The 25850-nt window shown below is 39.7% G+C and overlaps 1 protein-coding gene across 6 annotated transcripts in view; it reads right to left on the reverse strand.

The window, feature by feature from the left end:
- Positions 1-25850, reverse strand: part of PDZD2 (PDZ domain containing 2) — a 367396-nt gene that overhangs the window by 42451 nt on the left and 299095 nt on the right. For all 6 annotated transcript variants that reach the window (XM_027868865.1, XM_027868863.1, XM_027868864.1 and 3 more), the window contains 9 exons: positions 22543-22662; positions 21572-21686; positions 18732-18805; positions 18021-18246; positions 16562-16679; positions 15102-15234; positions 6918-6999; positions 4906-5009; positions 1742-1910 (listed from right to left, as the gene is read on the reverse strand). In XM_027868865.1, the coding sequence (XP_027724666.1) occupies positions 1742-1910; positions 4906-5009; positions 6918-6999; positions 15102-15234; positions 16562-16679; positions 18021-18246; positions 18732-18805; positions 21572-21686; positions 22543-22662 (1141 nt within the window). The remainder of the gene's footprint in view (positions 1-1741; positions 1911-4905; positions 5010-6917; positions 7000-15101; positions 15235-16561; positions 16680-18020; positions 18247-18731; positions 18806-21571; positions 21687-22542; positions 22663-25850) is intronic.

Below are 25850 nucleotides of genomic sequence, written 5' to 3' on the forward strand. Positions count from 1 at the left end.
GGTTTATGCCATCATTATCAACATTTACAATGACTTCAGTATTTCTATGTGCTCAGAGTGCCTGGTGTATATGGTATATTCAGAGGTAATTCCAATATGCAATCCAAGTAGCCTTTCCACTGGTCTCTTGATGGAAATCTTCTAAAAATAATAGTTGTAGGAGATACCGTGTGAAGTGGAAAGAGCAGCAAACTTGGAATAACAGACCCTGTGTTATAATCCTAGTTCTGTTCCTACTTGTGTGACCTGAAGTGATGCACTTAACCTTATTCCAGGCCTCAGTTCCCTCATTTGCAAAATTTCAGTGGCCTCTAAGTTTCCTTCGAGCTCTAAATCCAGACCCTAGGAATTAAACGTTTATATAACATTTTAAAGGGTGAAGTGCTTTTCATACATCAGCTTATTCAACCTCACAACAACTTTGTGAGCTGGGTCCCAAAGGTATTATTTTCCCCTATTTTACAGATGAAAAAACTGAAGGGATAAGAATCTAAGTGGCTTGTCTAAAGTAGACAGAGCTGGTAAGTGTCAGAGGCAGGGTTTGAATCTCAGTTGGTTTTTTTTTTTGGTCAGGCGAGGCAATCAGGGTTAAGTGACTTGCCTGGGATCATATAGCTAGTAAGTGTCAAGTGTTAGAGGCCGGATGTGAACTGAGGTCCTCCTGACTCCAAGGCTGGAGTTCTATCCACCGCGCCACCTAGATGCCCCTTAAGTTTTCTTTACTCCAAGTCCAGCACACTAAGTGCTGTAGCCTGGGTTCCTCACTTGAGGATAGCAGATCTAAAAGGAGATAGGAAATAGCCTATTAACTTTCCCTTGTCTTCCTCTTGAAGTAGTCTCACTCTTTACCCATCTCTTGGATGTTCTGGCTAATTTCAACATTTCTCTTCTGGAGAGTAAGAGTACATATACTACACCCTCTGTAATGGGTGGTACATTGTGGGCATAATATAGAATTGCCACAGGGGGGAATTTCTTGTAATGGGGAAAATTGTTCCTCCTGCCGTGGCTTGACATAGTGAAAAGATTGTTATAGATGAGATTGTTGACCTTATCCATTTATTGTACAAATAGGTGGTTGGTCATCAGTAGTAGTAATAATATTAGTAGTAATAATAACCAAAGGGAATATTATTAAGAAATTGTTAACAATAATGAAATGATTATTATAGAAACAATTACAAATTTTATCCACTTATTGTACAAATAGGTAGCTGGCCATTGGTAGTAGTAATAATAATAACCAAAGGGAATATTATTAAGAAATTTACTAACAATAATGAAAAGATTATAGATATGATTACCAGCCTCATCCATTTATTGTACAAATAAGGGCAGACCATTAATAACAACAACAAGAATAGCTCACATTTATATAGCACTTTAAAGTTTACAAAGTGCTTAACATATATTAGCTCATTTGATCCTCGCTACAACCCTACGATGCAGGCGCTATTATTTCCAGTTTACAGATAATGAAACCAAGCCTGAGAGAGTTTAAGTGATTTGCTAATAGCAACTAATACTAAATTCCCTGCTTGGCTGTAGCAGAAACGTGTAACATCTTTTTCAGATGAACTTTTCCTGTTCTAACACCATAGGAACCTGAGTTAGTGAAGGATGAGCAACCACTTCCCCATCAGTTTGCTCCCAGAACAGGTCCTCCCGCACCAGCAGCTATGGGAGAGCAATAGACTGTGAGGACAGAGGCTCCTGGGTATGCATGGGGCCTCAGGCTTACTTAGGCTGCTGGGAGGAAGAACGCCATCATCCAAAGAGTTGGCCCCCCTCCTCTGGTGCATACGCTCCTCATCTCCAGAACTGGCAACCACAGGGTCTGAATAGGACAAGGGGCTCAGGACATCTTGTGAAAAATATTGTGAGAGTTCTGATTCAGAACTGAGGGAGCCCTGCGGAGGAAAGAATATGTTAGATGGCTGGGGATGGTGGGGGAGGGAGAGCAACGTTTATTTATACAACCACAGAACACACACAAATCGTCTGGCACATTGAGAGCTCCGAAGTAATTATTTTTGCTTTTTCCTGGAATCACATCATTCTAATTGAAATTCTCTCAGTCATTTGAGAGAGCTGGGATACTAAACAGCCACACCAGTATACTTTAGGATTATTTTTTAAAACATCAATAAATAAAGCACAGCAACAACTGCCAGCCAAGGGTTTGGGGGTCCTTTTTCTTCTGGGCCAGTGAAGGCTGAAAAGTATTTCTCTCTTTGAGTCATTAAAAAAAAAAAAGGTTTTCATTATAGAAAGCCTTTACTTTCTGGATTTCACCTTCTAAAACCCTCATTCTTCAGGGCATATCAACATTCTTCAGAATCACAGGGGGAAAAATTACAGAGAAAAACTGAAGATTAACTGACCCAACCCAAAAGTTCAGCAGAGAACAGGAGAATTCAAACACGCATCAATCCATTTAGCCTTTAAGGATGAGACTGGGAGAAATTCTGCAGCCTACCCAATATGCGCATGTCCCCAGGAAGTTATCAAGCACTAGTCTACTTCTTCCACTGTTCTAAAAACCCACGCCATTGACCCATGGGAGACAAAGACAATGGCATCGAGAAGTGATAATAAAATGACTGCCCCATGCAATCTGAAAGTACTAAATGAAGATTTCCTTTTGAACATGGGAAGTATTATCTAGCTCATTTCCCCCCAAAGTTTCATTCTAATCTCCACTGTATCCTTCTTTCCAGGCTCATAGGGACCATATATCCCCAAGTATCACAATCCTGCTACTTCAGCCCCACCATCTTCAGGCTATTTTCATGACCTGTCTTCAGATTCCTTTCCTGGAAGAACCTCCATGGCTCTGCCAGTCAGGAACAGACTAAAGGGAGGGCATCAAGTAAAATAAAACAGCAATCTTCTCCTGTTTCTGCTAGCAGGGTGGGTTAGGCTTTCAACAGGGCCTGTTTTTTAAATTTTAAAATAATCTTATTAGGTTTTCTCTATTTATACCCCAAGTGTCATTTTCTCTATGATTTCCCTGGATAGATAGTTAATATGAAAAACCACTCCTTTTTAACTTGCTTGTCAAACTAACCCTATACAAAAGTCCTCGTCTGGTGGATTCTTGTGGTTATGCTAACAGAACTCAATCTCTGACAGGCTGCACTATACCAGAAAGGTTTCAGGTACAATAGTGTAATGGAATGCCGGGTCAGTGCTCTGAGGACCTGCTTAGCTAAATATCACCAAATCATCAGGAGGCTGGAACTTGGTGGTGAATTCTTTTTGTGATGACAACCCATGAGACAGAGGAAAATACCAAAGAGCCCTCAGTCCTGGGAGTCCATTATGGTGGGAGAGTGTTGGAAAAGGAGGCTGAGGAGGGTAAGAACAGAACAGTTGGTACTCTAAATAAGAGATCCTTGTCCACCATGCAACCGGGGAACTGAATTCTATCAATCTTGATATTCTTATTCACTATAAATAAGATCAGAAGGAATCCTCTCCTGATTCAATTGCCTTCCCCCTGTTGATTATTTCCATCTTGTCCTGTATATGGCATATTTGTACATAGTTGTTTGTATGTTATCTCCTCCGGTAGACTTAAGAGCGGGAACTGTTTTTTGCCTTTTTGTGTATTGAAAGTGTTTATAACACAGTGCATGGCACATTGTAGGCACTGAATAAATGTTTATTGCCTGACATAAAAGATCAAAAGAGACATAGGAGCAGAAAAGGAGGTGGACTAGGAGGGCAAGGGAGACTCACTGCACAGCTGCTATGCTACAGAGTTAACTCATGTGATTCCGAGTGATCCAGAGGAAGCCGCCAACGTCTTGTGTGAATGACTGTGGAGGATTTGTGGGAGAGCATGGACAGGCATAAAATACGAAAAAGGGGTGGACAGGTATAATCTGCATCAATGAGATCAAAGACCCATTGAAGAGTTGATATATTTAGCATTAGCCTTAATATTCTATTCCATCTAATAGCACCATGTGGGAGAGCTCCAGGAGACCACAGATCCTCAGATTTGGAAGTAACTTAGCCCACATAGGAAGCCAGAATCCCATCCACAATATCCCTGGTTAAGTGGTCATCCAGTCTATATTGGAAAACCTTAAGAGATGGGGAACTTTACTACCATCCAGGTCAGCTCTAACAGTTCAGTTTTCCTTCATCAGAAGTAGAAATTTTCTACATAATTCTCTCCCTCCCCTCACCCACCACACTACGCCTAGTTCTCTGAGGGCCGAGCAAAATAAAGCCAATCCCTTTCCCACATCACAGCCCTTCCAACACATAAAGAAACCTATTGTGTGCTTTATATGTCTTCTTTTCTCCAGGATAAACATTCCCAGTTCCTTCAATTGGTCTCTTAATTGCATGCTTATAAAGTCTCTCATCATCTTGGATGCCATCTTTTGTATGCGTTCCAGCATGTCAATGTCCTTCCTGAAGACATGGTACCCAGAACTTGGTAAGACACACTAGTTTAAATGTGACCAAGCCAAATTCTCTCATTCTTGACATTAAGCTTCTGGTGACGCAGGCTAGTATGATAGCATGTTTGGCTGCCACATCCCCATTGACTCATGGTCAAATTTCAGTCCATTCAACCTTTGAGGACCTTTTCATATGACATATCCTAGAGTCCCCATGTCACCTATCCTGTACCTGCCCAGTGAAGATTTTCTGAACACAAGTGCAGGTCATTGTATTTCCTCCTACTATCCTCTGTCTCACCAGACTTTCCCTAATTGCCATAGCCTGTCGAGATCTTTTTTGGATCCTTAGTCAACTGTCTACCATGTGCTTTTGTCTCGGCTTTATGTCATCTATAAATCATGTAAGCATGCCATCTCTGTTGTCATCTCTCTAACCCCCTGGCAGAACTGCCAGATGTTGATTTGGGCTGAACCCCTTTACCCGACTTGCTGGCTCCAGGAAGCGTTTCATGGTCCAGCTGAGTGAGGCAGTACCTTCTCCCTGTCTTGACTTCGCCGAAAGGGAGGGACTCTTCAGGGGGGTACCTGTGAGGACAGCAAGTCACCATGCAGTCAAAAACAACTAGGCAGACTGGCCCAGCGAGCTCACAACCTAAGCTACAGATGGCAGGCATGTGACTGCAAGGAATAAGTTCTCTCCCTGTAGAACTCCCACTGATATGTAATATGCATAGGCATGTCCCTCTATGCAATCTATGTGGAATGCCCACTCCGCCCATTTTGGTCTGTTAAATACTATACCACTGTTCTTTAGAACCCAGTTAAATCGCAGTCTTCTTTGTGAAGCCTTCTATGATCACCCAACCTTGCAATGGCCAACCTCTCCCAACTTCTGTAGCATTTGTTAGTCATATGACACATCTTGACTTGTAGTGCAGTTATGCTTTTGAATATATTTTTTTTCTTTTTAATAGGTCTTTATTGATATCTTTTGTGTATATAGCTCCTAGATTTTCCCTCTTACCCCCCTGCCCCTCCAATATAGGAATTTGAAAAGGAAAAGAAAATAAAATCAACAAATTTGATCAATACAAAAAAAAAACCTGACCTTATATGCAATGTTCCATACCCTCCCCCTCAACTACTGTAAAGAAGTAGGTGGGGCCTTTCTGAATACATTTCTATTGTCCCTTATTAGACTGCAAACTCCCTGAGGGCAGGGAATATGTTTCATGCATGTTTGTTCCCACCTTTCTCCAGCATCTAGTACAGTGCTTTGCATGTAGTACCTCAATCAGTGTTGGTTGGCTGCATGCATGAATATCACCTAAGCAGACCATGAAAATCAGGAATTTCTATGCACTGGAGATAGATATCTTCAGTTTGGAATTAACTAAGAGGGGAAGAACCAAGATTTCAAACTAAGACTGCAGGAGATGTGTCAAGAACAGCACCAAATCCTAAGCAGTATGACAATCAAATTCTTTGTAAACACTGAAGTTTTATTTATTTATTTATATTTGCTTATAAATTATAAATTAAATTTTATGTAACTTTCCTAAATTTATATATTTAAACCAATTTATAATTTACAGATTTTAATATTAATAAATTTATTAATTTTATTATTTAAATTTATTATTAAATTACATTATATTTATTAAATTTTACATGAAGATTGTTACAGTGTGGGGTAAGACAAGTCTGAGTAATGCATTGAGCTAATCAATGCTATGTCTCTATTTTTAATAAATTAATCCTGGTTGTACCAGGGATTTTATGGTACCTAAAAGGTTCTAGGTCTCTTCTTTCTTTTTATTAAATATTATTTTGTTTCTTTCCCCAGTTATATGTAAAAATGGTCTATTCTTTTCTTAACAAACTTATCATTTCTCAAGTGCTGTTGCCTTATACAGATCAACAAAATGTTTAGCTCTGAAGTCCTGTAAGTTACCCCATAAGCCTGCAAAACACTTTTGTTATAAAACTCAAGATCTGATTTCACATTCCCCTTTTATGCTGTGTCCTCAGTCTCCATCCTTTCATATGTAAAGTGGAGATCATGTGATTAGCTATCACAGTTCACTGGGATTTAAAAGTGTCGATAAATTTGAGGCCATTTCCAGGCCTACACAGGAGAAGTACATTGTAGGCACTGAAGAACAATCTTTTCCACGTCTATTTATTTCTACCTGTCCCATTTCAAATGTATCATGTATAAAATGGCTAAAAGACTCATTTATGGAAAATGTTACTGAGAACACGATATTAGAATCTCTTTATGTGATTACTTCTTAAACTGAGACATACCAACCATCACTTCAAAATTCACAAGTGGCTGTCCAAGAGAATAGTCCTACCTTCCCAAAACTTACTTTTCCTAGCTCAGGTAATCGCAAAGACTCTGACAGTGCAGCAGTGTGTTCTCACTGCCCACAGGGGAAATGATCAGCAATGATCTGAATGTCAGAGGTGAATGTGCAGCTGCCATACCTAAGACATGGGAGGAACTGGCCTCTTTGCTCTCCCGGTGAGTAGAGCGAGCTATTGCTTCATCCATCTCCTGTTCAGAAACCTGAATTGGAGCAGAAAGCAGAAATTAGGGGGTTTTTGCTCAACACAAGATGCTAAGATCAGAGAATGAGCAATGGCTCTGCAGGATAAAGCAAATCCATGGCAGAGTCAAACCTCACAATCATTCTTCATCTTAACAGCTTAGTGACACATGAGAAGTAAATAGATAAAGACAGATTAACAGATGGCTTCACAAAATCCCTACTTTGGGATTCTAGTTACTATCCTGCTGACCTGCCACTGAATGAACTTGGTATCTGACTCCACCTGTTAAGATCTCCCTTCAGTGGCTCTCTCTTCATTTTCTTAGCTGCTCCTGCCTATTCACTCAGGGTTACTCAAGTCCTGGCATTAGTTCCTGGCCTAAGGGACTGGATTTAGGAAGACTCTGGCTGCACCAGCATCTTCCTCTGTCATTAGGTTCTCTCTAAAGCATTTTGACTGCAGGTGCCTTGGTAAACTTCCTTTTTGTCTTTTCTGGACCTCAAACTTACTGCCTGCTCTCCTGCTGGGCCCCTCCATAGTACTAGCTCCTCCCCGTGATCTTGCCCTGCCCCCACCCATAGTCTTATTTAGTCCTGTCTGTGAATGTGTCCTTGTGCCCTGGAAAGCCCATAACATTTGACATTGATTTCCCACTTGGAACATGGAATGGACTCCCTCTGCCTGAGCCAACATGACTTGAAAGGACCTGAATGCTCTTGTCTACTATTTGTGGGTCATCACTAATCCAATATTGTCATGTTAGGATTGAAAATCTGTATTGATTTATATGTGTCTGTGTAGGGAGAGAGGGGGAGAGAGAGGGAGGGGGAGAGAGAGAGAGGGAGGGAGAGAGAGAGAGAAAGAGAGAATTCAAAAGGAAGGAAGAGGGAGAGAAAGCAAGGGAGTGAGAGGGAGAGAGAGAGGTATGGAAGGCATCTATTCTCTGATTTTACTGATGAGGAAACTGAGGCTCAGAAGGGTTGAGCGGAAGCCCAAGGTCAATAGTTAAGTAGAAGTCAGGATTCAAACTCAGGCAGGGCTTGGCTCTGGAGTCAGAGGACTCTGAAGCTTAATACTCAGGTGACTCTGGGCTCAGAGTCACTCACCAGGTCTGTGCTAGCTCTAGGCTGATTATACCTGTCTCCTCTGGCTCCAAATCCAGCCCTCTTGCACTGTACCACATTTCCTCTCAGTTGCTTACATGGAAGTATGGTCCGTAGTGGAGTGTGTCAATCTGAGTTTTTTTGTATGCTCAATCAGTTTTAGCTTCTGCTGCTATATGCTACCTCCAGGAGCCACTACAGACAGAAAAATAAGCTTCTTTTCCCCACCTGCTATTTAAGCAGCTGATGATGGGAGACAAACACCTACCACACCCTCACTCTATTGGTTATGATCTGCTGAGCTTTGGAGGGCTCATCAGGAGCACTGGGTGGAAGATCATGAAGACTTGGGTTCTAATCCTGCCTCTGACATTTACTGTGTGACCATGGGCAGGTTGCTTTAACTCTTTGAGACTTGTTTTCTTTACCTGTAAAGTGGTGGTTGCCTACAGTACTGACCTCACAGGGTTGTTTTGTATGTAAAGAGCAGTCTGACCTATATCCCAGAAAAAATTCTCTCTACAGGAGACCCCACAAGTAGTTATATTTATAGCTTTTGCTTAAAAGTCTCCAATGAGGGGAAACCCAATGCCAATTGTAAGAAGTCTATTCCATCTGGGGATAGCTTTAATCCTGAGGAAGTTTTCCTTTAAGTTGAATTTAAATTAATCTTTTCTACATGTCTACTCCATGGTTTCTAATTCTTTTCTTCTCTGGGGCCAAGCAGAATAAGTCTGATCCCTCTTCTAGGGGAGAGATCTCCAAACACTTGAAATCAGTTATGTCTAAATATCCCCAGTTCCTTCAGCTGACAGTCATTATGGCAGGACCTCAAGGCCCTTCATCATCTTTTATATTTCTGATAGATGTAAGATATGATTCCTTGAGATCAAGGATTATTTCATTTTTAATTTTTTTGCTTTTATCTCTTCAGCACTTAGAAGAATGTCTGGCACATACTAGGTACTTAATCAGTACCTGCTCACTGATTGACTCTGGTTGCCCTCTTCCGGATACCTTATGTGTTCCCAATTTCCTTAAAATGTGGCACCCAAGCATGAACACAATATTGTTTAACTGGGGCAAAATATTGGAGTATACAATTAGCTCCTTATTCCTTGAATCTTTTCCTCTTTTAATGGAAATTAAGACGATTTATCTTTAGAAGACTAATTTTTAGTAAATTCCAATTTGGGACAATTATTTTAATGTTTATCGTGATGATTTACATACTTAAATATTCAGTGCTTGAACTTTTAGAAAGTTCTCATGAAACTGATTTTTGAATACAAAAGCAGAGGGGATGTGGTTTTAATTTAATATAGCTTTTTCAAGTGCCCACATAATATATGTAGCAATAAAAATGATACTTTGGAGAAAAATCCAGGAGTGAGCTTTAATCTTTAAATATGTAGATTTAAATAGAATTAGGTATGAAGTTTGACCACTGAAGAAAAAATTATAATCATGTCTTGACTTTCATATAATATATTTCAAATATTCTTATTCAAATTGATAGAAAATACTTGTGAAGGTATTTTTTTAAAAACATAACTTCCTTAAGTATACAACCCTAAGTGAAGGCAAAATCGAATTTTAAATGAAAGAGCCAGGAAAAACATCAGCCTTAGAAACACTGGCTGGTTTTTTCCTTGATTTGGTTTTACCATGAATCCAGACTTTCAACATTTGCAAGTTTAAGTTATTTCTTTGACATGAAAAATAGAAAAAATAATAATGCTGTTGACTTTTTTAAACATGTGAACTACTTCTTGTAGAGTTCTAACCAAGCTGAGAGATCCACCCACTTGCCCTTCATTCCAAAACACTTTAGAAGTACTGCCTATTTCACTTCACATGAGATAGAAATAGCACCAGAATCAGGTCCAGCACCTCAGTCACTCTGTCCTCAGACAATTTGACTAATCCCAGAATGCAACTTAGCAACCATTATGAGTAACAGAAGAAAAGAAAATCACTGTGGTATTTGTCTTGGAAAACCATGAAAAATATTGAGATCCAAATGTTCAGTAACAGGATGTACTATTGTCCTGAAAGCTGGGGCAACATGAAAATATATTAAACAAAAAAAATGGGACTTTGACCATAATAAAAATCCAGGATAGCATCACAGCTAAGAGTGTCATATTGACTTCCTAGGGAGATGAAGCCCATGAAAAGAATTCATTTTCTTGAGATATACTATGAGTTTTTCTGAGATATCCATAGATGACTTGTACTGAGGTATCCCAGCACCACCCACCATGAGAAATTGTCATGTTGGAACTAGAAATATGAACTAGCATGCATTTGTTAGTGGGCAACAGACCTTACTTGGCTTGGTCAAGGTCATTCTAAGGACTGAAATGCTCTTTAGCAGTTTCATGATACCAGCAAACTCCATTGTGGTGTTCTAAGATGAGCTGAGTTTCAGAACTGGTCATGGTTCAATGTTCTCCTGGAAAGGACTGTGAAGTCCAACCCACAACAAAGAGCTACTGGTTGCAAACACATTTTGCTGAAGATAGTGGAGTCATCTTCTTGGTGGGGGGCAGGTAGACGGTGCAGTGGATAGAGTGCTGAATCTGGAGTCAGGAAGACTCATCTTCCTGAGTTCAAATCCAGCCTCTGATACCTATAATCTGTGTGACCTTGCAAGTCACTTCACCCTGTTTGCCTCAGTTTCCTCATCTGTAAAATGAGCTGGAGAAGGAAATGGCAAACCACTCCAGTATCTTTGCCAAGAAAACCCCAAATGGGGTCACCAAGAGTCAGACATGACTGAGAAATGACTGAAAAACAACAAAATCTTCTTGGTCAGGAAAAAGAAAGTATGTTTCTGCAGGGTGATGATAGCTAAGTGACTGGTTAGGGTTTGGTTGATGCCTGAGGCCCTTGAAAAAGATCAAAGCCATTCCATCAATGATCTGAGCAATATCAAAACTGTTATTCAGGAAGGGAAACAGAGGCAAAAGGAGAATAGATTGATCAAAGAGTAGAAGAGTCAGATGAGAAAAGTCAAATTCTTCAGCATGATGATTACCAAGAGAAAAAAATAGCTAGTATATAACATAATACTTTAAAGGTTTATAGATATTATCTCACTTAATCCTTACAACTTTGAGAAGTAGGCGCTATTATTATCCCTATTTTACAGAAGACACTGTAATTTTACAGATGAAACTTGCCCAGGGTCACACAACTAATAAGTGTCAGAAGCTGGATTTGTACCCAGATCTTCCTGATTCTAGATCCAGCTCCATACCCTCTGTGTCCCCTAGTACTTAAGAGGATAAAAGTGCAAAAGATTGATTAATAGAAAGACAAACAAGCTGGAAGGGAATCAAGGAAGATAACTAGAGAAGGACCATGGATCTCCTATTTCGTACCACATTTTTGTCTACCTATCTAGAAATCTGTTATCCAGCAACCTGATGTATCCAGAATCTATCCAAGAACTAGAAGTAAGCAAAAAAAGACCTCTGAGAATCCAAAAGCAATGCCAGAAGCTTCATGTACTTTATTTCAAGGACAATCTTTCTGACCTTTGCTCAAACCCTACTTAGTCTGGCATCTACACCCAGTTTAATCAATCTTAGACATCTGGTTTCTCAACCCACAGAAGATCAGAACATCAAATTGGATAGATCCTAAGATTTAGAATGAGAAAATTCTGGGGCAGCTAGGTGGCGCAGTGGATAGAGCAGCAGTCCTAAAGTCAGGAGGACTTGAGTTCAAATCCGGCGTCAGACCATACACTTGACACTTACAAGCTGTGTGACCCTGGGCAAGTCACTTAACCCCAATTGCCTAAAAAAAACCCCAAAAAACAAACAAAAAAAAAACAAGAATTAGAAAATTCTAAAAATTAGAAAAGGTCATCTGGTTCTAACCCTCAGGAAACTGAGGCTTAGAGAGGCTGAGTGATTTGATTAATGACATACAGGTAGTAGGTGCCAGAGTCATGATTTGAATCCAGATTCTCTGTTTCTAGATCCATTATTCTTTGGAACCAGGGTTGGGAGGGCATGGCAGAGCTGCTCAAGACACTTGCAAGATGTGAAAGCCAATAATCAGAGAGGAGAAATGATTAAGGCATGGATGGGCTGCTATTTGTGTGATTCATAAGTTCATAACATCGTTAAAAAATGTTGGACATTTTCCCTGTAACACAGTGCTTTGCACATTAGATTTCCCTTCTATTGGAAACCTGATAATAACATAGACAATAAACCCTCACCTCCTTTTCACAGTGGAAAGGGCAGTGGATTTGAAGGTAAAATAGTCAAAACCTTCTTCCTTCAAATGACTAGGTCTATGAACCTGGCAAGTCACTGTAGCTCTTTGGGCCTCAGTTTCCTTGTCTGCAAAATGAAAGGGTTCCCTCTAATGTGATAAGTCCTATGACCCAGTGTTTTCTTTATCTTCCTCTAGCCTTGTGCCACTTCCTCCTCTTCTTGCCCTTCTCTCTGCCCCATCCCCCCCGCACACACCCCTACCTCTGAATCTCTCCTCACTTCTCGGTACCAGTATCACTTGAGACACTGCTCTGGGTGATAAGGTTCTGAGGCTAGGCCCAGAGGCCCCCAACATGGGAGGGGAGGAGAGTGGGGAAAATACCCCCAGAGTCTACTCCAAATTATAGCCTGGTAAATTCACAATTGCCTAATCATTGAAATGTTTATTCAATTAGAAAATGGTTATTGATCCCTAGTACATTATGCTTCCTATCACCATACAGATAGGCAGTGTGGTACAATGAAAAAGTTTTGATGTTGAAGGACGTGGGTTCAAAACCTATCTCTGCCATGGGAAATCAGTTTTGGAAATCACTCTTTGGGCCTTAATTTCCACATATGTAAAGAAGGGACTGGACCAAATAATAATAGCTAGCATTTATATAATGCCTTAAAGTTTGTAAAGTATTTGTATCCTTAAAATTATTTTATCCTCAAAATGGCTGTAAGAGGTAGGCGTTAATGACCTCAAAGGTCCCAGACTTCTGACTGTAGGATCTTGAACTTATTATATCTGTAGAGTTTTTCCTCCTTCCCTTGGAGAAGTCCCTAATAAATAAATAAGGGATCTTTTCACCTTTCCCTTGGAGGTGTCCCCAATAAATAAGTAAGCATCCCTTGAGGTTCTGAATCTATGCTCGTAGGATCCTGAAACATCAACAGTTTTTTATCTTTCCCTAGGAGATGTCCTCAATAAACAAGTTAAAAAGAACCCTATTCTTAGGATGGGCATGTAGGGGTGTAATGAAAAGTCTATGGAGAAGAATGTAAATCTAACCTTCATATTCTATGGTCTTTAGAATTTTAATACAGCATTATGATGCTTAGTTACATCCAGTGATACTTCTCTGCTGATTAGCTGAACAGTTTCCAATATAAATTTTAAAAATTAAACACAAGAATTTCTTCAATCATACAGGAAAAGAAGCTGCCCCATATTATTCCATTGTAACAATTCACCAGGATTGCTTTTTAAATGATCTTAAAAACAAGTATCTCTATCTAGTTTATCTGAAAGGCCCAGTTTTATTTATTGCATTCATAGTTTAGAGGAAGTAAGACCCACAATCCAAAGGACTTGAAGTCCAGAGTTTAATAGCTTACAAAACCAACCTTGATTTTTTTTTTCGATTGGCAGAGATACGTTTCCTTCAAAAGAGAAACTGATCATTTCCTGGACACACACTCTTAAGTCCTAAACAGAAAAGTGAAGTTCTCCTTTGGAGAAGGAAACCTCTTCTCTTCAAACTCAAAGAGATTTCTCTTTCTGATAGGAGCCTTTTATGAACTTAGTCCTAGAGCACTTGAGAAATGCCCAGACAGAAAGATAAAAATGCTCAATAGTTCACAGGTTCAAGTATACCACTTAATTTCAGGAACCTAGATGAAATTAAATTCCAAACAATGGGCACAAATCTCATGAAAAAAGTACTCTAGTTATAACTCTTATTTCATTGATCATTTATTTATGCCTCCCCTCACAGGATCATTGCTTGTCATCAGTTACCACAGATTTGATCTCGAAAAAAATTGTTATTAGAGATAGGGACTGGAACTGTGGAAAAGGGAATTTTTTGTGAGGAAACTCCTACCAATGTAGGTGTCCATACCTTCTCTATGGTCAGAGGGTTGTGTAGAGTTGTCCAAAAGATTAGGTGACTTGCTCAGAGTCACAGAGCCTGTTTGTGTCACAGGAAGGACTTCACCTTAGGTCATACCAGATTTAGGGCAGGTCGGCTATCTACTATACCAGACTTGCCTGCTGCCTTTCATTAGTAACTACAACAACGATACCACAATCATAATACTTCCTTCTGGAAAAATTGAGTTTGAAATAGAGAGTCTGAAAGTTTCTGTAACCTTTTGAAAATGTTTTTGTTTACTGCTCAGCATAATTTGGTGTATTTGGCCTAAAATGAAAAAAATCAATGCATCTTCATAGCAAATTGCTATGAAGATGTGACTCTTTCCTAAGATGGCAGCAATAATTCTGCAATTATTAACAACACTGCCAAAACACTGTAGATTTAAAAAAAAAAGGGTTCCATGGCCATGGGCACAAATCTTATGTTCCATGGCTATCAATCTTCCTCTACTTACCCTCTACCAAACAGAGTGTTGATGAGACCAAAGTTTAGGTCCTATCTCCGAATGGCCTAGTTAGGTCTGCTCTATCTTTTGTCTCAAAATAAACTAGTCCTGATCAGGTCTAAATGACCCACAGACTTGGTGTTTGGATACTCTTATCAACTTTGGAAATATTCTCTGCCTTCCTCCTCTTTTAGAAGTAGCAGCTGGGTTTGGGGTTTTGTACTGTTTCCCCACACTTAGGTGTAAAACAGAAGGTAACTCTTCCATTTACACAAAATTCTGTTGGTTAATTGGACATGGCAAGTTCATTCCTGCTCCTGGCTAAGTAAGCCCAAGCATATGCCTTTTGGTTAGGAAATCCATAATGTACCCTCTTTAAACATAAGGGGCAGCATTCCATACTTCACCTTTGGGTTTGGGTGCCGACTAATGATCAGGCTAACCGGTCCTGGGCCACACTCACTCAGGATGGCATAAGCTTCGCTTAATGCAGCATGGCGGAGGCTGACAGAATCTGCTTCTAAGATTTGATCACCACGGCTAAGGAGGCAAACATAATCAGCATTTCACTTAGTACTTGGCTTCTTGCAAGAGATTTCTTGGGGAAGGGAGAATATTATCTCTTAGTATCTCTTCTCAATGACTCCTCTCTCTCTTGCAATAAAACATTCCACTGAAACAAATATAATTCAGCAAAATGAAACCACAGATTGTTAACACCTACTGTCCACCAACTTTCTGTTGAGGGACTAGAGGCATGCTTCAGAAATATGTCCAAAGACAAATTTCTCACCAAAGTTTTATGTTGAAAAATGATACCACTTCCTCCACTGGATACTGATACCACAGCAGATCATTCATAAAATCAACTCAATACAAATTAGACCAGATGTTGGCATAGGGCACTGCCTATTCACTCTGATGTTTTTAGAAGAAGCATAGACAAAATAATTTTCACCACTGGTTTCATTATTCCTGCCATCTTGAAATGATTAATGCAACATAATTTACAGAAAAAAGCTCACAAAAGCCTGCTCAAGAATTTGCAAAACCATTTCAAACTCAAGCTAATGAGAAATTCGGGAGGAGCTGCCTATTCTTCCTTTAAATTAGGGACAGGGAAGTCAGCTTTATTAAACAAAGACTCTTTTGTCTAAGGATTTAAGTATGTTCACTTGCTGGGCTCCAGACATATGGAAGCATTCAAAAAAAGAATCATCATTTTAGGATGTCATGAAAGAAAACATATATACTTCTAGTAATCAAGAAAAAAATCTTCTGATGTGCTTTTGCACAGTTTGTTGATTCTTTTTTAATGTGAATATTCACAATGAAAATCAATAATAATATGCCACAATAGATTGGTAGAAACCAAAAAGCCAAATACAGGTAATACTATTCTAACAATCCTCAACCTACCCTAGGGCACCCAGAGTGAAGAGAAATGCTGTGTGGCTACTGAGGCATGAGGAGCTTTAAGCAGTGTGCCTTCTTGCAGTATTTGCTACCTTGTTATGAATAGGTGGGCATAGCTCTGCCCCAGGTACCACTTGAACAAGTCCCCAAGTGGCACAGTCAAAGACTTTGAGATGAAGCAAGTTTAACATAAGATGATGTTGTCTGAATCTTTAACATCACTCTGCTCAACATTTTCCTTAGTTTGAATATAGGGGAACTACAATTAGGGACACACACACAAATAGTACTAGACACACAAGCTACAAATTAAAACCATTTCATTACATCCGTACTTTATCAATATGCATATGCATTTCTAGTTTAGCATTGTCCTATTGTGTGAAAATTGTGTTTCTAAGCATTTCTGGAACTGGCTTATTGGCCCAGTGCTAACAAGCTCACACCTTACCTTAGTCTACTGTCTATCTTGGCTGCTGATCCTGGGGCAAGGCTATGAATATAGATGCCTGGAGAGCTATTTTCCAAAGTCAGACAGCAGGCACCAATGCCTAATCCAACTCCTGGCTCTGTGAAAAGCAGAATATAAAGGAAATGAACAGAAAAGAAAAAGACCACAACAGAAAACAATTTTATCCCTTTCAAATGAAACCACACCACATGCCTATGTAGGTTCTTGGAACAAATTCCCCTTTTCACCAATAGCTTCTCATTTTGTGGCTGGAATCAGAGTGTGAACCAATACATACTTACCCCACCCCCCCATCAGCTCTTAGACCTTTCCCAAAAAACTGTTTGAGAAGAAGGGATATATGTTTTGTTAATTAGGGCAGTCATTGTTGAATTGGAGGCCAAATGCTAATTGTTTTCTTAAATGACTCAATACTGGTTTAATCAAGGACTGATTCTTGAAGCTCTTTCCTTTGTTTAGCTTTTGACTTTCTACTCATTTTAATGCTCCAAAAGCACTTCTACCACAGATGAGTAGAAGGCAGAAACACAGATGAGAATGAATGATGTTTGGGGATTATCTGTGGGCTTTTAGTTTATAACCATCTATTTCCACAAATAACTGACTGATAACTATCATCTTGAAAAATTATTGTTTTGAGACTGGGTCTCCCTATCTCATCTAGGCTACAGTGGCAGTAGATACTCATGGACCTCATCCTACAGCCCACCATCATGGGACCTTTGACCTGTTCCATTTTTTTTTTTTAGGCAATTCAGGTTAAGTGACGTGCCCAGGGTCACACAGCTAGTATCAAGTGTTTGGTCTGAGGCCAGATTTGAACTCAGGTCCTCCTGACTTCAGGGCTGTTGCTCTATCCACTGCGCCACCTAGCTGCTCCCCAGACCTGCTCTATTTCTGACCTGAGCTGTTTTGCTCCTTCCTTAAGCAGCCTGGTATCCTCCACTCTTGGTGACTTAGCGTACAGTGTCATACTTAATTCAGACACCATATTGGTTTTAGCCCTACTGAAGCTCCTGAGCTGGCAATCCACCACCCTCCACCGCCCCAGTAACAGGGATTATAGGCATGTGCCACCAAGCCTGGCTGAATTAAGTTTTTAAAACAATTTCTAAAATCCACTTTAGTTTTAGAATCAGAATATCTTGTACATTCTTCACTGTCTGATACATGGGACTTTATCTGAGGAGTGGGTCACTGGGATTCTTTCCCTTATCTACAATGTCTCTATGCACTACTTAGGATCCCAGTGTCTATCTGAAATGTGGTTCTGGTGGCAGGTTAGTTGTTTCACCATGCAAGGAAAGTGAACTTTCACATGATAGTGTGAACTCAGAAGTTCAATTTGTCAGATGGAACTCGGGAGAAAATGAAGAGAGAAGTAGATTAAATATTCTTTACAAGGGAACAGGACTAATTGGGGAGCGTATCATATCACCTTTGTTGAGTGTGACTTCCATGACAATCCTGTCCTTGGGTCCTGGGCCTTTTCGACCCAAAGAAGAAGAATCTCCTTCATCTGAGCCGGGTGCAGGAGTTCCTCCACTGGCATTAGAATTTGGGGAGCTAGATCGGCTCATTAGTGTGGGTGTTGGGCATGGAGTAAGGCTTGGGCTACGTAATCTTGTGCGTACAGTCAGGGTCACAACACCTTTCTTGAGTTGCTATGGAAACAAGAACATTAGTAAAGCTGGAATTCAGAGTGCATTTATACCAAAAGCAGGAAATAATCCCATCAAAATTGGAAAAAAAATAAGGAAAAATTAAGTTGGTTGAAAAAGAGCATCAACAATACATTTTTTTAAAAATTCACAGAAGAAAACAAAAAAAACTGCAAAAGAGATAGCAGTTTTGTTACATCTTATTAAATTACATATCACACATATGTGTGTATATGTGTGTGTGTCTGTGTGTGTGTATACATACACACACACACACACACACACTTTTAAAAATAAACTTTCTGTAACAGAAGCTCAATAACTCATTTAAGCCTCTGGTTTTCTATGTCTAATGAAATATTTATTTTTATTGATGATTGCTAGGTTTATAACAAAAGAGTAATTTAATTATTATCATAATTAATAATTAATTGAAATTTTAAATTTTTAAAAAATAGATAAACAGGTGTCTGCTATAATTTTGTTACCTTAAAGGTCTGAATGGCTTCTTGGTGGGTCAGTCCTTGTAGGGATTCTCCATTCACTTCTAGGATTTCATCCCCTAATAATCCAAAGCAAGACCAAGTTAACATTCATCCAGCACCCACAGGAATGTACTAACTAGGCCATCAGGACAGTAAAGGGCTACTGCAAGATGCTTGATGTATTACTTGGCATAAGATGACTTTTATTGTTCCAATCTATTTTCATTTGTCTCAGCTCCTAGGGTGGTAATACAACCAGTCAATCAATGATAGGGAGAGTGCTTCATCAGCAATCCTGGACCTTAGTCTTTAATGAAAACAAACTTCTAGAAACATTATTTGATTTAATTCAACAAGCATTCCATTAAGCATCCACTGGGGACCTTCATTAAGTACTGGGGATAAAATAACTAAAACAAATACCAGTCCCTTCCCTCACAGAGCTTACCTTCTATTGGTGTGTAAGCTACAGGCTTTATTTCCTTGCCAAATTCTCAGTTTGGCAGTAAACACCCTATTGCCAGGAGTTAAAGTGTGGTGACACCAGAGGCAGTCTCTTTTCATCACTACCTAATACCAGCAAGGAAGCATTAGCACATAGCATTTCCCAGGCCACTCCTACAAGAATAGAAGGCCAAGTTGCCCAGGTCACCACCATGCTTGGGCCATAGTTACTAAGGACATTGGGACAAAGACTATGGGACCCGAAGTCCAAGGTAGCTCCACCTTTAGAAACCACCCAGTTTTCCAATGCCTGTCTTCTTCTTCTTTTTTTTTTTTTAAGCAATTGGAGTTAAGTGACTTGCCCAGGATTACACAGCTAGTAAGTGTCAAGTGTTTGATCTGAGGTCAGGATTTGAACTCAGGTCCTCCTGACTTCAGGGTTGGTGCTCTAGCACCTGCGCCACCTAGCTGCCCCCACTGCCTGTCTTCTTAGTGACATTTCCAGGCACTCAGTCATTGATCTTGAAGGCCATTGTGTGCTTCTACCTAGATTGCTGTGTGATGTCAGATTTTTCCCTAATAATCCTAGACACATCTTCTTCACCATAAAAAGCATGGCCAGGGCATTTCCAGAGCTGCTTCTGAGCTTTGAGTCCTGCTTCTCATCTACAACAAGGTTGTATCAGTGTGTACCATGTGACATTCATGGCTCATCAGTCTGTTCCTTGGCATCACAGCAACAAAGAGAAAAAAGAAGGCCCAGTAAGGAAGAGCAAACTGAAAATGGAAAGTACTTTTATGGATGACGGACTTTCCACACATACTCCAAGTGCCATAACTACTAATATTCTAACACAAAGGCCGGGGATCCCAAGCTGCAAAAGACCATTTGTGGGGAAAGACCCAAGAAAATTACCTGGCCCTTGCTAAGGAGGCTACCTCCAAGGAAAGGCTAGGGAAAATTCACCTAACATACGGCCACGGTACTTTCTTATTTAACCAATTCTTCTTGTTAACTACATGCTAAGCTCAGTTGTTTTTCCCTGTTAATACAAGGGCTCTCAGGGCTTTCTAAATCTGGGGGCCTTAAGACAAAACCATAGTTACAGCATCTGAACATAAGAGCACGTTGCCCTGAATTGTTTAATATGAACGTATCCTGTGGTTCCTTATGGGAACCTTGTAGAAAATGAAAACACATGGCCTCATCTACATCTGTAACTAGGCTGCTCTTGCCCACTTAGAAGTCACGCATACATCCAGAGCTGGAAGGACCTTAGTGGTCATCTAGTCCAGCCCCTTCATCCTACCAATGAAGGAACTGAGTGCCAGGGAAGTAAAGTGACTTGTCCAAGGTCACACATATAATAATTAAGAAAAGAATGTTATATTAGAAATATTTGGAGGCTGTATTCAAAAGGATCAGGAACCCTGAACCATTCTGAGTAATTGATCCTTTCTGTATCTTAGGCTCATTCTACCTTGCCCTATTAAGCAAGATGAGCTTCAAGCACATGAACTGAAAGCTAGCAATTCATTATAGAAATAACCCTTCCTCTAACAGTGATGAATAAATAATTATGTGCCCTGGAAGCATTCAGCCTGCTCACATCACCCTGTTCAAGCACAAATTTCTACCATCCTTCCTACTGGGGAGAAACTGGGGAAAAATTTCTAACTCTTTACTGACAAGAGCCAGCCGATTCAATGTAGCAATACTTCTATAGCCTTTGAAGCCAGTTTTTAAAAGTGTTCATACACTTTTAAAAACTACTTGGGGGCAGCTAGGTGGCACAGTGGATAGAGCACCAGCCCTGAAGTAAGGAGGACCTGAGTTCAAATGTGACCTCAGGCCAAACACTTGACACTTACTAGCTGTGTGACCCTGGGCAAGTCACTTAACTGCAATTACCTAAAATAAAAAGAAAGAAAATGACTTGGAAGGGATTCATTTAATCACGTAGGAAAGGAAATCTGTTCATGGCAAAGCAGGGGTTGTGCAGTGCTAACTGCTATTTTAAAAGTCCCAACGTTCATGCTAATTTTGGCTTTATAAAATGAAGGGCTATTGTCTCAATCCAAAGATTCAAAGAAAGACCCATAGATTATCTACACAAAGGAATAATATTCCTAGTTTCTACTATAATATATTATTAAACAAAACGTCTCAATGAACTTCAACCACAAAGGAGCTCCTCCATTGAAGAAAGTGACCATGTTTCTGTTTAACAAGTTTCTTGGTCTTTATCAACTGGGATTTCTTCTGTGGTCATGTATCTAAAGGGGAAGGCCAGCAGGGAGTTCAGTGAAGCTGACCTGTCTTCCCTTTTGTTTGCAGGCACAGGTTCACATTGAGTCAAAGTCTTATTTTCATTACATCTCTGGAGATTCTCCCTCACCTTCTTTGAGTCTTCCATCAGCAGCAGCTGCTCCATTTGGGAAAATTGTCTTGACAAAAATCCCCATCCGGCCTCTGGCTGAATCCTGACCTCCCACAATACTGAAGCCAAGGCCCTAGACCCAAAGCAGAAAGACAGCTTTCACTGACCAGAACACAATAAAGATTATATTAAATAAAGAGTTGCTAAAAAAAAACATTAAAAATCAACTAGAGACTAAAAATTTGAATCCTAAAGAATTTGTGGATCAAAAATAAATCATAGAATTGATAGACAATTTCAGTAAAGGACAACAATGAGACAACATACTAAGTTCCCTTTCCAGAGACCACTGCTAACCTGATCATGTTCCCAAGTTCAGCAAATGTAATATTCTGATCACTTGGAGACAAATTATGTCAGGGATTTTCTTCTCGTTTGTTTGCTGTGATCAGCTTCCTTTCTCATTGGTCATATATTACCTTTAGAGGCCTAAAATGGTTCTGAGGAATAGGAAAACCTCATTTCATGCCACTGTGGTGCTATGCTAGTTTCATTATTATTTTATTCTTTTCCACTTCACATTAAGAATAAACCATTTAAAGAGCCCTGGTCATTTATTCCCTAATAATGGAATACCATTAAGCTCACTGAGAAGATTTAATGGGAACTTGTCCTGAGGTCATAGGCTCTGCCTTTCTGAAGATCATGAGAAATTTACAAATGAGGGGCTCCATTCTGTCACCAAATTATGTATCCTGGATCAGCTGGCATTTACTTCTCAAAGGATGGGAAGCAAAAAGGAAAGAGATGTAGCTGATCCATTCTACCCTGAGAAAAGAATGTCCAGAGGATACACTTAGAACTACATAAAACTCACCTTTTTAAATACCATTTCTTAATCTTTCTTTTACATAACAAAAAAACAATCATAGCCATAGGTTGAACAAATTGCCTCTGAGGAATGAAATCATTCTTGAAAAAGCCCTCACCTTGCCTTGTCCTTTCATCAACACGATGTTGGAGATAATGGAGGGCTGAGCTAGTCTCCAAGGGGATTCCACTTGAGCAGTGCTCAAGGACCGAGTTGACTTCTTCACAGCATGGTATTCCTAAATAGAACCATATTGAACAACAGTCAGAAATTCATTTACTTATCTTGCTGCTACAGTCTCCTACCTTTTCATTAAAGTTGGCCTCTGGTGTGTCATTGTGGTGTGCAGATTTGCCTCAGTTCTCCAAGGTTAAGCCAGAGGAATGCAAGCTCTAGAAGGTCCTATGCCAAGTTGGGAAGCTTTCAGCAAGGGGCCAGAGGTGAATTACACAATATCTTGTCAATCTAGCCAAGATTGGAGAGGCTTATCACCAGGTTGCTCACAGGGTAATGAATTTTTGAGCCTCAGCAACTCCTGGGGATGGCCTGCCAATTCATCACGGGTCTGCAATGTGCAGTGTAGGGAATCTCCACAACAATGAAATCATAGACGCTTGAAATCTTGAAGGAGAAGTTAATCACCCTCAAGAATACTCTAGATTTTAAATCTCAGTGTGATGGACACAATTAACACTTTCTCCTTGTGTCTGTCATACCCATTTAATTTTACTGGAAGAAAGGAGTTTAGAAGAGACAAGACTAGTGCGCTATATTTTAGATAGCCATGGCTGCCTCTGATTACCATTCCCAACATGTGTCATCCATGTCTAATTTGTTTTTAGGAATTCCATTAGCATGTAGTGTTTTCCTGTCATCTGTGCATAATGCCAAAGAAACCTATCCTTGTATCCTGGATTGGAGCCCGGGGTCTGGAAACCTGAAGGCCTTTAGTATGCAGGGTGACCATTGATGGTCTTTTTCTCATTGGGCAAACATCCCGCATAACCCTCAGTCCTAGGCCGAGGTCAAAGCCATGGTTAGAAAGTATCAGCATTTCACGATCATATCATCCACTACACATACACACACATAACCACACAGCCCTTGTTCCATATAAAAACACAAACCACTTATACACCCAGAGAAGTCACATTCTATAAAAACTTCACTGAGCCTGCTATAGCTGTATCTCTAATCCTTCATCTAGAGAAAAGAAAATATTTTCCTGTATGTACTATACTCTCTACTTCTGGCACACATCAAATTCTGACCTCCCTTTCAGTATATCAACCACAGAATGTGGGCATGCAGCAGAGAGTGGTATTTATAACATAAATAAGAAGTTAGGTAGTTATATATCAAAGTATGAATATAGTTTAGTTCTCTGCTATTCTTTATAAAGTTTAAAGTCTTATAACATAGTACTTATAACTTGATGATTTATAGATTTCCCCAGAAGTTGCATTTATGCCAGTGTAAGCAAAAAAATAAAGTAAAAGCCACTTCTCATTTAATATGAGAATTTTGAGATTACAGAGTATTCCTTGTTGCCTTAAGTTTTATTTTCCAACCTACTGAGGTAGAAATGAGATTTTTGGCAGTAACATTTCTTGAATTGTGCATTACTTAAAAGAATTTCCCTTTTGTAGCTTTTAGCCTCCTGGACTTTAACTCATCAAAAAGGTGTGTGTGTGTGTGTGTGTGTGTGTGTGTGTGTGTGTGTGTGAAAGAGAGAGAGACAGAGACAGAGAGAGAAAGAGAGACAGATAGAAAAGGAAGAGAGAGAGGTGGGGCATGGGAGAATGGTTGAGTATGCCTTTTCTAAGACTATGATGGGACGATTGCTTCTCATTCATTCCTGGAATATGGAAACTTAATTCTTAGATTGACAAATGACCTTCTTACCATTCTTAATCTCTTCCCTCTCCAATACTCTAACAGATCTGTGACCTCACTGAAACGAGTATGTCCCCCTCCCCCAATGGTAAAGATAAGAACACATCTATGCCTGCCTGTCCTATGTGATTTCTCCAACATTTCCTCACATGAGCTCACCATGGAGACTCCATTCAGCATACTATGAAGCTTTCCTTGCCCTTCCTTGACAGTGTTTTAGACCAATGGAATCCTGATCTTGATGTGACTCTCTTCTTTGCCAATCCTACATTTCTTTGATGACATCCTTTACACCACTTGTCCTCCATGTAACTCTTTTGAGTGATTACAGGTATCACTTAGGAGGCCTGCCCTGCAAAGTTCCAGGGCTTGAAGCAATCAGCACACTGTCCTCTATAAACAGGAGCATCTGGACAACCTCACTATTTGAAGGGAACCTTTCTTCCATGTGGATTGTGTGCCAAATGACCTCTATGATGGTAGTTAGCACCTTTAGTGAGCAGACATCTCCCTGTTTCATGCCTTACTTGATACTAACAACCAAACGCTCAAAACAATTTATCTGTGTTGTTATATCTTTTGAAGAATCTTACACAATTTGACATGTATGCAGGAAGCTCTTTGTTGGAAGGGATCCTTTAAGGCAGCATTTTGCACAAATAAGTCAAATGCCATTTTATTGTCAATGGTGATGATAAAAAGCTAGCATTTATATAGAAAGTACTTTACATATATTATCTCATTTAATTCTCACAACAACCCTGTGAGGTAGGTGCTACTAAATATCCTCATTTTACAGATGAAGAAACTGAGGAACAGAGAGGTTAAATGAGTTGTTCAGGGTCACACAGACAGTAAGTATCAAAGGCAGGATTTGGCCTCAAGCCTTCCCAACTCCAGGTCTATCACTCTGTTCATTTTATTGTGTAGCTGCCGCAAAAATTAGCTAAAAATAAGTGTCATGGGTTCTTATGTTTTCTTTATTATCTTTCAGTCAGTCATTTCATGATGTAGTTTAAAGTAGATTACAGCTTGCTAAAACCTGGCTGTTTCCTTATTATTCTGATCTTGTATGCTCTTAACCTGAATGTAGGTTATTCTCATAAAAATTTTTACATCTATGGGAAAGTATGCATATGGGTCAATAGCTATTGATACGTTCTCAGTCACCTTTCTTTCTGGTAATAATGAAGTCTGGGATTTTTTTCCCATGTCACTAGTATCTTCCCCTCCTTCCTCTATATTGAGAATTGATCCCTTCACACATTCAATAGTCTGTTAGAGTATCAGTAAGTTTCTGGTATATAGTAGAGACCAGTATGGTTCTGCTTGCAGTCTTCTTGGTCTAGTACAGCTGATTTTCTGTCTTTGTTTCCTTTGATGGCATATCTACTCCCGAAAGCGACACATCTGGGACTTCGACGTTAAGAATCCAGCAGCTGAATTCAGTTCTTAGATGTGATGATTTTATATCACTTTTTGGTGAAAATAATTTTTAAAAAAATCTTTACAGATCTTTTCCATTTTCCA

Source organism: Vombatus ursinus, unplaced genomic scaffold (assembly GCF_900497805.2).
Source record: "Vombatus ursinus unplaced genomic scaffold, bare-nosed wombat genome assembly UNPS02014791.1, whole genome shotgun sequence".
Lineage (NCBI taxonomy): Eukaryota > Metazoa > Chordata > Mammalia > Diprotodontia > Vombatidae > Vombatus > Vombatus ursinus.